At 38.1% G+C, this 16,501-nt stretch overlaps 1 protein-coding gene across 1 annotated transcript in view; it reads left to right on the plus strand.

Annotated features, from left to right (window-relative positions):
* FAT3 (FAT atypical cadherin 3) overlaps positions 1–16,501 on the plus strand; it is a 566,847-nt gene that overhangs the window by 172,453 nt on the left and 377,893 nt on the right. Inside the window, exon 2 of the mRNA XM_011995004.1 lies at positions 8,499–8,813. Within this exon, the coding sequence (XP_011850394.1) occupies positions 8,499–8,813 (315 nt within the window). The remainder of the gene's footprint in view (positions 1–8,498; positions 8,814–16,501) is intronic.

Raw genomic sequence — 16,501 nt, forward strand, 5'->3', positions numbered from 1 at the left:
TACCAAAACCTAGCAGAGACACAACAAAAAGAGAAAATTTCAGGCCAATATCCCTGATGAACATCGATGTGAAAATCCTCAATAAAATACTGGCAAACCGAATCCAGCAGCACATCAAAAAGTATATCCACCATGATCAAGTTGGCTTCATCCCTGGAATGCAAGGCTGGTTCAACATATGCAAATCAATAAACATAAGCCATCACATAAACAGAACCAATGACAAAAACCACATGGTTATCTCAATAGATGCAGAAAAGGCGTTCAATAAAATTAAACACCCCGTCATGCTAAAAACACTCAATAAACTAGATATTGATAGAACGTATCTCAAAATAATAAGAGCTATTTATGACAAACCCACAGCCAATATCATACTGAATGGGCAAAAGCTGGAAGCATTCCCTTTGAAAACCCACACAAGACAAGGATACCCTCTCTCACCACTCCTATTCAACATAGTATTGGAAGTTCTGGCCAGAGCAATCAGACAAAAGAAAGAATTAAAGGATATTCAAATAGGAAGAGAGGAAGTCAAATTGTCTCTGTTTGCACACGACATGACTGTATATTTAGAAAACCCCGTGGTCTCAGCCCCAAATCTCCTTAAGCTGATAAGCAACTTCAGCAAAGTCTCAGGATACAAAGCCAATGTGCGAAAATCAGAAGCATTCCTATACACCAACAATAGACAGACAGCCAAATCATGAGTGAACTTTTCATTCACAATTGCTACAAAGAGAATAAAATACCTAGGAATCCAACTTACAAGGGATGTGAAGTCCTTCTTAAAGGAGAACTACACACCACTGCTCAAGGAAATAAGAGAGGATACAAACAAATGGAAAAACATTCCATGCTCATGGATAGGAAGAATAAATATGAAAATGGCCATACTGCCCAAAGAAATTTATAGTTTCAATGCTATCCCCATCAAGCTACCATTGACTTTCTTCACAGAATTGGAAAAAACTACTTTAAATTTCATGTGGAATCAAAAAAGAGCCTGTATAGCCAAGACAACCCTCAGGAAAATGAACAAAACTGAAGGCATCATGTACCTGACTTCAAACTATACTACAAGGCTACAGTAACCAAAACAGCATGGTACTGGTACCAAAACAGATATATAGACCAAAGGGACAGACCAGAGGCCTCAGAAATAACACCACACATCTACAACCATCTGATCTTTCATAAACCTGACAAAAACAAGTCATAGATTCCCTATGTAATAAATGGTGTTGGGAAAACTGGCTAACCATATGCAGAAAACTGAAACTGAACCCCTTCCTTACATCTTGTACAAAAATTAACTCAAGATGGATTAAAGATTTAAATGTAAGACCCAAAACCATAAAAACCCTAGAAGAAAACCTAGGCAATACCATTCAGGACATAGGTTTGGGCAAAGACTTCATGACTGAAACACCAAAAACAATGGCAACAAAAGCCAAAATTGACAAGTGGGATCTAATTAAACTAAAGAGTTTCTGCACAGCAAAAGAAACTGTCGTCAGAGTGAACAGGCAACATACAGAACAAGAGACACTTTTTGCCATCTATCCATCTGACAAAGAGCTAATATACAGAATCTACAAGGAACTTAAACAAATTTACAAGAAAAAAAACCAAACAACCCTGTCAAAAAGTGGGTGAAGGATATGAACAGACACTTCTCAAAAGAAGACATTTATACAGCCAACAAACATATGAAAACAAGCTCATCATCACTGGTCATTAGAGAAATGCAAATTGAAACCACAGTGAGATACCATCTCACACCAGTTAGAATGGCAGTCATTAAAAAGTCAGGAAATAACAGATGCTGGAGAGGATATGGAGAAATAGGAATACTTTTACACTGTTGGTGGGAGTGTAAATTAGTTCAACCATTGCAGAAGACAATGTGGCGATTCCTCAAGGATCTAGATCCAGTGAGCCAAATAATGCTAGAAATATTACTAAGAAATTTACAAGAAATACCATTTTACCCAGCAATCCCATTACTGTGTATATACTCAAAGGATTATAAATCATTCTACTATAAAGACACATGTACACATATATTTATTGCAGCACTATTCACAAGAGCAAAGATTTGCAGCCAACACAAATGCCCATCAATGATAGACTGCATAAAGAAAATGTGACACATATACACCATGGAATACTATGCAGCCATTAAAAAGGATGAGTTCCTGTCCTTTGCAGGGACATGGATAAAGCTGGAAACCATCATTCTCTGCAAACAAACTCAGGAACAGAAAACCAAACACTGCATGTTTTCACTCATAAGTGGGAATTAAACAATGAGAACACATGGACACAGGGAGGGGAACATTACACACTGAGGCCTGACAAGGGGTGGGAAACTAGGGGAGGGATAGCATTAGGAGAAATACCTAATGTAGATGACAGGTTGATGGGTGCAGCAAACCACCATGGCACATGTATACCTGTGTAACAAACCTGCACGTTTTGCACATGTACCCCAGAACTTAAAGTACAACAATTAAAAAAAATTGGTTAGAACTAATAAGTGAGTTTAACAATGTTGTAGGACACAAGATTAACATACAAAAATCAACTGTAACTTATATACTAAAACTAAACAATTGACATTAAAATAAAAATAATGCATTTTATAATATATCAAAAACATGAAATGTTTAGGGATAAATTTGACAAAAGATGTGTAAGCTCTGTATACCAAAACTATAAAGCATTCCTTAGAGAAATGAAAGAAGACAAATACATAAAGATAAATACCATTTTTATGGATCAGTGGACTCAAAGCTGTCAAGATGCCAGTTCTTACCAAATTGATTTTTAGGGTAAATCTAATCCCAATCAAAATCCTAGTGCGTTTCCTAAGTGTCTTATGGATTTTAAAGATGATTCTATAATTTATATAGAAATGCAAATCACCTGGATTAGCCCAAACAATTGTGAAAAAGAGCAAAGTTGGAAGACTTAGACTTCCTGATTTCAAGACTTATAAAGCTACATCAATCAAGACAATGTGATATTGGCATAATGGTAGACAAATAGATTAATGGGACATAATGGAGAGTCCAGAAATAGACCCATACATGTAGCAATAGATTTTTGACACAGATGCAAAGGCAGTTCAGTGGAAAAAGAAGAGTCTTTTCAACACATGGGACTGGAACTATGAACATCTGCATACCAAAAAATCAACTTAGATCTGTATCTTTCACCATAAAGAAAACTCAAAATGAATCATAGATATAAATACAACATCTAAGACTATTAGACCAGAAGAAAACATAGGACAAAACTTTGGTGACTTTGGATTAGGCAAGGATTTCTAAGATACAGTAACAAAACATGACCTATAAAAAAAATTGATAAATTGGATATGAAAATATAAGATTTTTACCTTCCAGCATTACTATTATAAGAGTGAAAAGATAAGCCACAGACTGGGGGGGGAAGTTAGCAAATCACTTATCTGATAAAGACTCATCCAGAATATGTAAAGAACTCTTGAAACTCAAGAAAACAAACAACCCAAATTTAAAAATAGGCAAAACGTTTGAACACTTAACCTACGATAACTTCTTTATCTTAGAGAAGATATTCAGGTGAAAAATAAGCACTTTCAAAGATGCTTAACATCATAAGGAGGATGCAAATGAAAACTTCAATGAGATACCATTATATGCCCATTAGAATATCTACATTTGAGACACTGACCATGCCAAGTCAGCCACAGCTGGGGATGTGGAGCAACTAGAACCCCCCACATTCACTGCCAGTGGGAATGTGAAACGGTGCAAATATATACCTATCCTGTGATATAGTCATTCTATCCCTAAGTTATTACTCAAGAGTAATGGAAGTATTCTTCCATATAAAACTTTGAGATGCATGTTCTTAGCAGCTTTATTTGTAATAGTTAAAAACTGAAAGCCACTCAAATATTCACCAATAGGTCAATGGTTAAAAAAATAGTGGTATACCCACACAATGGAATATCACTAAGAAATGAAAAGGAATTAACTATTGTTATACACAAAATAACATGGATCAATCTCAAAATAATTATTGTGAGTGAAAGAAAACAGAAAAACAGTACATACTATATTATTTAAGTTGTATAAAATTCTAGAAAATGCAAAGTTATTTATAATGACAGGTAATCTGCGGTTACCTGGGGGTAGAAAGAGTTGGGAGCAAGGGATTGAAAATGAGAAAGAGACTACTTTGGAGGACCATGGATATGTTTGTTGTTTTGATTGTGGTGACAGTTTCATGAAAATCAAAACTTACCAGTTGTTTGCTTTAGACATGGACAGGTTATTGTATTCCAAATACCTCAATTTAAAAAAAAAAAAAAAGCAATAAAGAATGCATTGTGGTTGTCATAATGTTAATGGCCCTCAAGACGTGATTTTGGCATTCCTTGGTCAATCTTAAAAGTGAGTTTTTGATTGATAAAAGAGGTAATGTGGATTTACATTCTTAGTTGTGACTATGTTGACCATCATTAGCTATAAGAGGATAGGTGTGAAGAAATGCTATCACTGGACATCGGTGGTGTTAATATGATTAATACTGAGCCTTGGATGAAACTCAGTAATTAACACATTTCAGACTCAGTCCTTTTACAAGTTGTCCTCAAATTTTTGGATCATAAAACTGACATCTGAACATTGTGTTCCAAGATACTCATTCACACTTCTAGTTACTTGGTAAATATAGCCATAGACATCTTTTATTTTAACAAGAGAGAAATCTAATTTTTAAGGAAAATGTCTGATCCTTCATTAAGAGTAAAATAAGGTGAAATCCCACCCTTGTATTTTAATTTGTATTAGTGAATGCATTTCATCTAAGGACTTCTCAAAATCCTTTTATGTCCAAAGGCTGTGATATACCATCTTCCTTTTTTAACAGTGGAAGAAAATAAATAATTTAGTGACTTCCAGGAATGGCAAACCAATTTTGTGACTGCAAATCTCTATATGTATATGCTTTGGAGTGTGTGTGTGTGCACGCACACACACACATGTGGAAATGTAGGCATGGCAGTTAGTCAGGCAAGAAGAAAATAAAACTGAAAAACTTCCTTGATTTTATTGCTTATTGAATTATGTTCTCTTTTTAGTGACCTTACCTTGATGTTCCCCAAAAAGGCCAGATACTTTCTCCAAAAAATTATGTAATGGGCAAATCACAAAGACTGCGAGAATGGCACACGACCAGAGAAGAAAAAACATCTTGCATGACAATCCATCCCCAACTTCTTACCTTTCAAGATCATCCCCTGCTTTAGGGTTTGATTACCATTAAGAACACCTATAGAATTGCTTTTGGTTCACATAGATTTAACATGTACTGAGCATCTACTATGCCACATGCATTTTGCCAAACTGTTGGTGTACATTTAATGATTACCACAACACTGAGAGATGGGTATGAAAACTAGATTTGCTTGGGTTGAACATCTTCTCTATGGTCAATTGGGTAGAAAGTAAAGGATTCCAGATATGAAACTGGGTTATTCAAGGCAGACAGTCTAGGGTTCTTCTGCATTTAGCTGTGGAGCCTTGGGCAAGTTATCAACATGGTGTCCTTATCTTTAAGAGATAACTATAAAGTTTATATTTTAGGGAAATTGAATTACAGGTCTCACAACACATTATGGATCCTCAGTAAATGCTGTTTCCCCTGCTTCCCATCCCCTTCTGATTCTAGAGTCTTTGCTCTTCCTAGTATATTGATCTAAACCAGATGATCCCTTCTGGCTGTTGGCTATGCATTTATCCCCTCAGTACAGATCTGCTTAATAAAGATCTGCATTCTCCAAAGGCCTGGGAGTCTTTTGAGGACAGAGACCCTTTCATTATCTCCGTTCCTCCAATGGCAGCACAGGGTCCAGTGGATGCCTGTAAATTGAATGGACAGGTCTCATGGCAGTGAAGAGGTGCCTCACGGAGCCTGCAGAACATCTTTTTTGTGTGTGTGACCTGTATCCCTCACCGCAGCTCACACCTTTCTACTCTTAGTTTCCATCCCAGAGACCACTTAGTTCCCTGTCACATATCTTTTCTCTGACTTGCAGAGCTCCAGTTTACCTGAGTGGCAGCTCATGGCACTGTCTGCCATGAGAGTTCCACAAAACTGTCCACGGTGTCTATAATGTGCTGGTGTCCTGCACTGACAGATGTGCTCACACTTGGCCAGGTATCCAACCCTCAGAGCCCTCCTTGTCTGTTCCTTAAAGTCATGTTGACAATTGACTCTGTCTGAGAGACCAAAATAGATGGTCCTTTATCAGCTAAGATGAACCCTAAGGTTAGAAAACAGTAACATCTGGGTTGGCGGTTCAGGGCCCAGCTGGCATGGCAGATTTCTAAATTCCTACAGGAAAAACCGCACTCCTACTAGACTCTCTTAACAATAAGAGCTACCAGGCAAATTGTCCTAACTTTGATTTACAACCCAGACCACTAAAACTCTGGTTAGACAGAGGATTTGTCTCACAAACATTGCTTTCTGATAAGCTACTGCAGACTTAAGCCAGTATCAGCTGGCTTATGAAGTCTGCACACAAGCTGTCTTTGTGTCCTATCGTTCATCTTTTGATGTAAAGAGCCAAATTCCACCTCATTTTAATGCTAAAATCCTGCGCCAAAGTGAACATAGAATGTATATTGCAAGTATGTTTGCCCACTGCGAATATGCTCAGCTCTTCTCATAAATATGTATGATGTTTCTCCCAAATCTGCTGAATATGTATGACTGCATTGTGTACTATGGGCCCTGTGAGGAATAAAACCAACCTGGCCTTCCCCTCTTGGAAAAGAGAGCACCTTCAGCACACACCGGACAGTATCTCTTCCCAGTTTGCAAACCGATATTGGCTGCCAATAAAGTTCTCCTTTCCACTGTTTAGTCATCCTGGTGGTCTTATGGATGGCAGTGTCAACCCAGTTTATAATGCTATCTTTATTCATTCAATCAATGAGCACACATCATTGTGTTTATAATAGTTTGTTGTTGTTGTTGTTGTGGTTGCTTTTACTTCTCCTCATTTTCTTCCTATTCTGTTATCTAGTACCTATTCCTCTAATGACAGATTGGCATTTCGCTTCTAACTACCAGATATCAGCCGTATTCTACAGGACCCAATTGTTTTACATATTTCCATTGAGAATATTTAAGATTAACTTTTGTCCCATGGCCTACCACTATGCAGAGTTCTTTGGTGAATTAACGTTGCAGCTGAAATTTCGACATCAATCAGGTTATCACCCTTTAAATATTTTATCTGTCTTGAGTTTGAGGAAACTTTGAGTATTCCAGCATAACTGTTTCTGGACAGATGCCCTCCTCCCTCCCGGGTGCTGTACTTGGCAGTTTGCTTATGCAGTGTCCATAGGCTAAGTGATATGCCTTATTTAGACAAAAGTTTAACAGGAATACAGAGGATAGAGAATTCAGGGCAGAGCTGGAGAACTGTTTCTTGACTCCTTTCACAATGTCTTTTATAGTATAAGGATTTACATGAATTTCACGCTTTCTGTGAGCCTCCTGACTACTTTTACAGTTTTTATACAGTGAGCCCAGAGCTTTCCCATCATAATGGGCTCATGATCCTGTCCCTATGGTAAGTTTCTGTAGCCTGGTGATTGGGTAAGTGTTGTAAAGATAGACAAGAGCACTGTGTTTTCTCTGGCTTTTTAGGCAGACATCTGATTTCCTGGTTGGCACTTGTTTCAACCATGAAATGGGAAAGATTGGGCATTTTGTACTCCTAATTTAAAATGATTGTCCATGAGCATCTCTCAAAGTGGCTCAGAGTTTATTAGGGCCCTCTGTAGAGTTCTTAAGGGGGATGGAACTCGTTTGGAACATGTGTTGATATGACTTCTTCTCTGATTATGTTGGAATGGCTGTGACATTTGATTTTCAGGGAAAGAGTATGAAGGAGGGTTATCTCTTTGCAGGCAAAATATTTTCTACTCTAACAGGCAAAAAAAGAATATTTGAAAGGTTTTTCTTCTTTCTGTAAATGAATAGATAAAATAATTTACCCTAGGAGAGCTTTTTATTGCATAAGAAGTCAATTCAATATCAGGTCAAATGGAGATATTGACCTGATACTACACTGATTTCCCATGAAACATGGGAAGTGCTTTGACCCCTGGCCCAACCTCTTCTCATTCCCCTATATCATCTCTTCTGTATGTGTAGATCTGTGTGCATGTTTGTTTGAGAGATATCTATCTCCAAAATTCAAATAAAGTATTTGTGAATGTAATTAATACTCTATAAACTATTTAATATGGTCCTGCTGAAAATCATTTTCTTATGTAAAGAATATCTTAATTTAACCTTATGTTATGGATTTGGGTGTTTTTCATATACCAAGATTATTTAGTGCAGTCCTTTGGAATTTGAGATTATTTATTTAATGTCTTAGCTTTTGCTGTGGCAGTCACACTTTTTCTTTTTTCTCTTAGGGGTCATCACTGCCGCAGACATTCTTGATCGGGAGACAACGGGATCATACTGGCTAACAGTGTATGCCACAGACAGGGGTGTTGTTCCACTCTACTCCACCATTGAGGTCTACATTGAAGTTGAAGATGTGAATGACAATGCCCCGCTGACCTCCGAACCTATATATTATCCTGTTGTCATGGAAAACTCTCCAAAAGACATATCTGTCATTCAGATCCAGGCTGAAGATCCTGACTCTAGTTCCAATGAAAAACTGACATACAGGATTACAAGTGGAAATCCTCAGAATTTTTTTGCCATCAATATCAAAACAGGTAAGGGAATGTTTGTATGACTTCTTTTTAGTTTGTAGTCCAGCTTTTAAATTCATCAGCCTGACCCTTGCTGTGCTCATTTACTTTATTTACTAAAGAATAGCCTCTTCCTTTCTGAGAATAGTTTCTGAAAAGGTGAGTGCCACTTCTGTCTCTTTGGTATGTTTTAATTTCACTTGACTTTGAGTGGGAGTTAGCTAATCAAAATCAGATTTTCACAGAAGGCCTTAGATTTGCTTTACTCATAATAATAAAATGTGGTTCCCAGTCCACTCAGAGAGCCAGCTGCTTCCTTCTCTTTCTTGAAAAAGAGTAACCTGGCCTCTGCTGGATTCTATGGGCAAGCTGGCTTTGTGATGCCCCTACCTCTAGACACTTCTCCCTTGCTGATCTCCTTAAAGCCTTCACCTTAAATTCCAGATGTTTTTGCGATTCCTGTACTACCCATCAAGGAAGCATCCATATTTAAAAGAACTTCCAGTGTCTCAATTTTTACATAAAATATGTATAACTTCAATTTTCTGGTCTTTTGCTCAAAACATTTTTAGAGATTGTAATGAAAACTTAATTGGTTGAGTAAGGATAAGAAAGGCCTAAGGATCAGTAGCAGGTGTGCATTTGGCTGAATGCATTCTGAGACAGGTATGCACATTGGAAAAGTTCTTTGCAGATCTGAGAGGTTCATTGCTTTCTTGTGATTTGCCTCCTTTAGGTCTGAACAAAGGAGTAAAATAGAGTTGTGATGGATGGGGTTTTAATTCATTGAAATTTAGAATAATTTAAATTAATTTCACCCTGGGCAAGTGAGTTGATACTGGTCAAAAAGTTAGGCTCAGTTGAGATTTGTTGGTGTGGACAAACTCAGCTCTCCTAATAAACTACTAATCTAGTTGATGGTTGTTTCTCCTGCCTATGTTTGTTAAACAGAAACATGTAGCTGACCTCAAGTATTTTATAAATGTCAGATTCCCATTAAGATAATGAAAGAGAATGTCAGGGTTTAAGAAAAAAAATATTGATTTTTCTCGAATTATGAGTGGATCAATCATTTTGTTAAGCAGACTTTTGCATTCTAACAGTGTTGAATCGGGATTTGACTTGTATTTTAAGACAAAGAGAGTATTAACTATCAGTATCTGTTGAGGCCTGCTTGTACCTGCAGGAGAGGACTCAGATTTGGAGCCTTGGCCCAACCTTTCAGAGCCCCATTAAGTGGATAAAATTCACCATGCATCTGGGGAACAGGCCTCCAACTTTCCCTGGAAGCCCTCCTGATTTACTTTTTGGTGTGACAAAGAGCTTCTTAGAACAGAGAAATGAATTCAATCACTTTGCAAATTTAAGAGTGAGGGTTGGGGTGGAGGGAGAGAGAGAACAAAAACAAAAACAATGTCACAGTAAAGAAGTTGAGGCCACGGATATCTTCACATTTCACAACTCAGTGGAGTCTGAAACACCCTAGTCAGATTCTGCTTCTTCCATCTTGATCCCATTGCTACTTGAGTCATTAATGGTGGGCCCAGCACCCTTTTTTTTTTTTTTAAAGAAACTGCAAAAGGGAAGTTTTCACTGTTCTCTTCCTTTACTTAGGACTGAATAGAAAAAATAGCTGTGGCTCACGCCTGTAATCCCAGCACTTTGGGAGGCCAAGGCGGGCGGATCATAAGGTCAGGAGATCCAGACCATCCTGGCTAACATGGTGAAACCCCGTCTCTACTAAAAATACAAAAAATTAGCCGAGTGTGGTGGCGGGCGCCTGTAGTCCCAGCTACTCTGAAGGCTGAGGCAGGAGAATGGCATGAACCCGAGAGGCGGAGCTTGCAGTGAGCCGAGATCGCGCCACTGTGCTCCAGCCTGGGCAACAGAGCAAGACTCCGTCTCAAAAAAAAAAAAAAAGAAAAAAGAATAAAAGAAAAAATAACTGTCACAGGGAAGAGGGAAGAATTTGGGTTGGATGTGAAGTTCAGAGAAGAACACATGCATTCATGTAACTAAAGTTTTCTTTTATATAGCTTTAAAAGTTTGAACATAATTTTTCAGAAAGCCCTATTTTATCACTGTTCAGCCTACGTTGCTAATAAGATCCTTAAACATGTTCATAATTTCTCTCTTCTTGCCATAGCTTTTTAAAAATCGTTTTTGCCAGGAATGACATTTTTGTCTAACTTATCTAATTGTCTAAAGAAATATATAGCATACCTTGTAGTTTCCAGACATGTAATAAGAAAATACTGCTCTTTTTATCCATTTATTCAATCACTAACCATTTATTGTACCTATTACTTTTCAAGTAAGATCTAATAAAGAGGGTTATAAACTTAACATATGGTCCGAGACTTTAGGGACCCAAACTTATATGAACTTAACAAATACTTATGATATAGCGAAAGAGTGCAATAAATGATTCCAGTAGGGGAGCTTCACTAAATATAGGGTTGGTGGGAGTGATGGTCAGGGAGGGCTTCATGGAGGAAGTCACATTTGGGGTTAGAAGTCCTGAGTTTCAAATGCTTGCTCTATGCTTTCTAACTAGGAAACACCATAGAACACAGTGGGTGGGGAAACAGACTGTACTAGACAGTTTTTACCAGCTTCATGAACTTACCAGCTTCATGACCTTTGGGCAAATTATTGAACCTCTCTTAAATGTAGTTTTTAGTGAGTAAAAATAGTTGCAAGGAATATAGGATTCCTCACCTGAAATCCTTTGCACAGTGCCTGGTATCCCACAACAAAAGCTGATACCCCATTCTAACTACTCTACTGTAGTTACAGTCATTTAATCTGTTTGGACCTCACTTGCTTATCTGGAAAATGAGAATGACCTTGCTTACTCTGCAAGGGTTGCTCATGAAGTCTGAATGTCATCATGATGTGTTTGAAGGCTGTTGGTAAACTACAAAGCTCTGTAAGAGTCATGTTATGCCTATTTCTAATGAGATTCACAGAACTCCAGGCCTGGTGAAATTCTTGTTAATGGTGTTGCTCTAAGTATCATGCTGCCTGGGAGGCAGCCTTCAGACAGCTCAAGGAACTCTCTAATAGAAGCCTTAATTTTTGGCATTTCTTCCTGACTGTCTAGAGTCATTTGTCTGAAATAGTTACATCAATATAACATTTTTCAGTAACGAAGCTGGACATGTAGCTAACCAGTGTGTAGATAGATAGATTAGATAGATAGATAGATAGATAGATAGATAGATAGATAGATAGATAGATAGATAGAGATATATATAGAGAGAGATAGATAGATACATACATACATATATACATACATACATACATACATACATAGAGGCATACTAACCAGTATATTTAGGAAAGGTTTATGATTTAGATTTGTTCTCAAATGGATGTTGACTCTAGTAAATGGATGTTGACTCTAGTAAACTAAGCTTTCATTTCCTCTTCTGCCGAAGAGTTGGAATTTTTAGAATTTGGTTTTGCTTTGGCAATGTGCTACATAATAAAGATTAAAATGATTAAGACTAATGCAAATAATGCCAATACTTATGATCTACAGCTTGTAGCAGGTAACAGATATTCCAAACCCCAAATGGAGAGAGATTTACTTATTGAACATCTGTTCTCTACACAAATAACTGGGTTTTTTTCTACCACATCTAGAATCACATAGAATCAGTAGTTTGTGGACTTTCTTTAGTAATTCCTGTGGCTTAAGGAAAACAAAAGTTGTAATGCTGTGTGGTTTTTTCTGGCCAGTAGAGAGAACTCTTGCTTAATTCCAGGTCAAGCAGTTAAATTCAATCAAATGCAGCCTACCCCCGTGTCTGAGGTGGAGATACCAGCAGGCTGGTGTTCATTTGCCTTTTTGGGTGAGCAGGAATGTTGCTTCCTTCCAGTTCTTTTGAGGGAGTCCAGGCTGGCCCTCATTGGTCATCCAGGCTGAATTGGGGAACAGGGGTGGAAATTTCTTCTAGGGCTTTGGAATGTTTATTTTAGTCATGTCTACACCATGGAAACCACTTAATACAGGGCTGAGATGCCAGTGTTTAGTAGAGAACTCAGTAAATGTTAACTATTGCGATCATAATCATCATCCCGTATTTCCCACTAGAAAAAAGTCTGTGTAAGCCACAAGCACACTACTTCTGGACCCCACTGTCTTGAGGAAGGCATTTCTGAAAGGCAGCCACGTCTTGCCTTAGCAATTGCTAGGTAGCACTGAAATCTTCAACTTAGTTTTATAAAGTGCATGTTGTACCGCTGTTGATCTAGACCCCAGGTGTCAGCAGGGTGGGAGACATAACAGAAATACATTGGAAGATACTTTCTGCACTCAAGGAATTTAGTCTCATAGGAAAAAGAGAACCATCATACGTATGATATAAGGCAACCATTTAAGGCAGTTTATTTAAAAACAAAAACAAAAGAAAAAAAAAACAGTTGAGCTCTGTGGACGACAAGCTTTGAAGAGTGTAACATGTCAGAGCAGAGCTGAGTAACAGGGGAGCTTTGCAGACCTGAAGGGGGCCTGAAGAATGGGCTGACCTGCAGAGAGGGTGGCCAGACAACTATACAGGGAATATAAACAAGTGAAGCTTACCGGATAGCTTGAGAGGCTTGATATTATGAGAAAGCGAATTTTAAGAGTCATAAATGTCAGGAATGTGGTAAGATATTAGAAGTAACAAATACGCACATCTCTTTTCTTTTGTTTCTGAGTTTGATAACAGTTAAATTTTAAAGGGTCTTGTTTTTTGGAATGTGGTAAGATATTAGAAGTAACAAATACGCACATCTCTTTTCTTTTGTTTCTGAGTTTGATAACAGTTAAATTTTAAAGGGTCTTGTTTTTTGGAATGTGGTAAGATATTAGAAGTAACAAATACGCACATCTCTTTTCTTTTGTTTCTGAGTTTGATAACAGTTAAATTTTAAAGGGTCTTGTTTGTTTGTTTGTTTGTTTTTGCATTTTGTTTTGTTTTTTGTTTTTTCCAATCTTCCTTCTGAGAGGCCTACTTCTCAAAGGAATTATTTTAAAGGGAAAAACACATATATAAAAAAGACCCCTTTATTCTTTCTTTTGTGTCTGTAAAACATAGATCCAGGATTAGCATATGCTGCATTGACAGTCTGCCTGTGAAAGTGATCGTTGCTTATTCCAGATCTTTCGATGGTTCACTGTCCAGGGCAAGGAATTTCTAAGTTTCTTTTTCCAGTTGCTCTCTCTCCCTTTGACCCATGCTCCGTTCGCTGGCATCTCCACTTGTATTTGAGTAGAGGTGAAGTTCAGTTTTCTTTTGCTTTCTGTGAGCATCTTGAAATAAACCTGAGTAAAGCATAGTTTATATGTAGGTAGACTAGCTACCCCCACTTTAGGTGACTTAGGAGGAAGAAACCCTCTTCAAAAGTGTGTGTGATGTAAGAATACCTCAAATTCTACCTTTAACTATTGATTATTCCCAGGACAGACATGTCCTTTCTCTGTTAAAATTGGAGGAGATCGCTTATTAAAATATTGGATGTCTTTAGTTTTTTAACCAGCTGCATATAACAGCAGCTTGCCTTTTGGTGTATGGTATACAACATAGTGGATAAGAGAGAGGGTAACAGGGAGAGAAATCCAGACTGCACTTCAACTTGAAAATTATCACCTGGTGAGCTTGCTAGACTATAGAGTCTTAGGCTAGAGTTTGATTATTTGCATTTCTAACAAGTTTCTAGGTGATACTGATGTTGCTCTCCTGAGAGACTGATTAGCAAGGCTCTATGTGAAACCAAAGAGGGAGGTAACAAGGTGCCCAGAGACACCTGAAGACAAGATAGCCAACTTTATGAGTTACCCCAACATCTTACAGGGCTGGGGTTTGAGAGTTAATTCAGTCACCCACTCCCAAAAATCAACTCCCATATCCTTGCTTATACTGTCTCTTTTATCAAGTGGGGAAAAATGAAAATCCTGTCTCTTTAACTATCCGTGAGCAAAATATCACATGGATTCCTAAGACTTGTAGTTAACAAAAAACCTGGGTCATATAATGTTTAGATACACTTGTATTATTTCCAAATAGATAGGATCAAGCAGAATTCATTATTAAGTGGAGTTCAGACCTACTTTAATGAATCAACAAACATTATTTTAATATATCATTATAAAAAGTGTTAGCTCATAAGATACAGATGTTCAGAAATAATTTGGTATCTTAGGTAAGTTAAGCCTTGTGTTTATGCACAGTTCCGTGTGGTGGAAATCTGCTTAGAAAACCACCCTTTGTAGGAAAAGCGGAGGAAACCTTACTTTATTTATAAATATAGGGATTTAAAGAAGAAAAAAAGGTGAGGGACAAGGATCCAAATATTGGTGCTTGTTTTTCAGTGAACACTGTGGAAATCTGTTGTTGTTTTTTATTCTTTGTTTCTTTCCGGATGGCAGAGCCCCTCCTAATGAAAAGCTAAATTCTCCTGAACGGGTAGAAATGGCCGCCGGATGGTGAGTTGATATTCATAACTACAGGCACAAGGCAGATAATGTAGCGAATGAGTATGTATGAAACTGTAAATCACCCTTGCTCCTTCTTTCAGCCATGAAAGGAGCCCTTGTCCTATAGAACATTAAATTGTGTTCATTTAATCCAACAAGTCCAGTAGAACAAATCGGGCTCATGCAGATTTATCACGGGGGTTATTTAAATTCAGCAATGACCTTTGCATCCACGTGAATGTGCTCCACATGAACAAGGACAAAGGGAACTTTTCTGCATTGTCATTATGTCCCCAGGGAAGCTGTGCAGCTCCCCACTTGATCAGCTCACAACTGTGGGTTGAGGGTGGGGGTCATGGGGTTCCAAGGATGTAGAGGGCTGGGTCAGGGTGAGCCATCTGGCGTGGGAGAGCGTGCTGTATTATATAGCATAAGAGAAATGATGCTCTTGCCCTGGCTGGGACGTTATCCTGGGCAGAGGCAGCTCAGAGGTACTTCCGGGAACTACAGTTCATTCTGGGAGAATAATCGTGTTGCTCTGTGTTCCATGCTGCTTCATGTCCTGCTAACCCACTGAGAACAGGTAGCGATGGGGGTGGTATTCCCAGACAACCAGCCTTCCCCTGGGGCTCAGCTGCTTTGTGTAGCTGCTGTTGGAAATTAAGTCCACAGTGTGGACTCGCTCTGCCTTCACGTAGCTTCATTTTTTTTTTTTTTTGTATACTTATTGTGAATGTAAGTACCAGTTTCAGAGTTTCTCAACCTCAATATTGTGGACGTTTTGGGTCAGATGATTCTTCATCGTGGGGAGCTGTTCTATATATTATATAAGATGTTCAGCAGTATTCCTAGCCTCTACTGGATGCCAGGGTCACCCCTTGCTTCAGTTGTAACAACCAAGATATCACCAGACATTATCATACATTCTAGGGATGGAAGGAACTGCCCCCATTGAGAACCACTGCACTAATGTGGAATACTTTACAGAACCCCATTCCATATGGCCCCTAGCAAACCACCCTGTGCAAAATGAATGACTGGCTATTGAGATGTGATGGCATTGTCCACTATAACTATTATATGTAATATGTATGTATATGTATGTATATATGTACATGTAAATATTATTTTTTATTTTTTATTTTTTATTATTATTATACTTTAAGTTCTAGGGTACATGTGCATAACATGCAGGTTTGTTACATATGTATACTTGTGCCATGTTGCTGTGCTGCACCCATCA

This window comes from Mandrillus leucophaeus, unplaced genomic scaffold, assembly GCF_000951045.1.
Source record: "Mandrillus leucophaeus isolate KB7577 unplaced genomic scaffold, Mleu.le_1.0 Scaffold465, whole genome shotgun sequence".
Classification (NCBI taxonomy): domain Eukaryota; kingdom Metazoa; phylum Chordata; class Mammalia; order Primates; family Cercopithecidae; genus Mandrillus; species Mandrillus leucophaeus.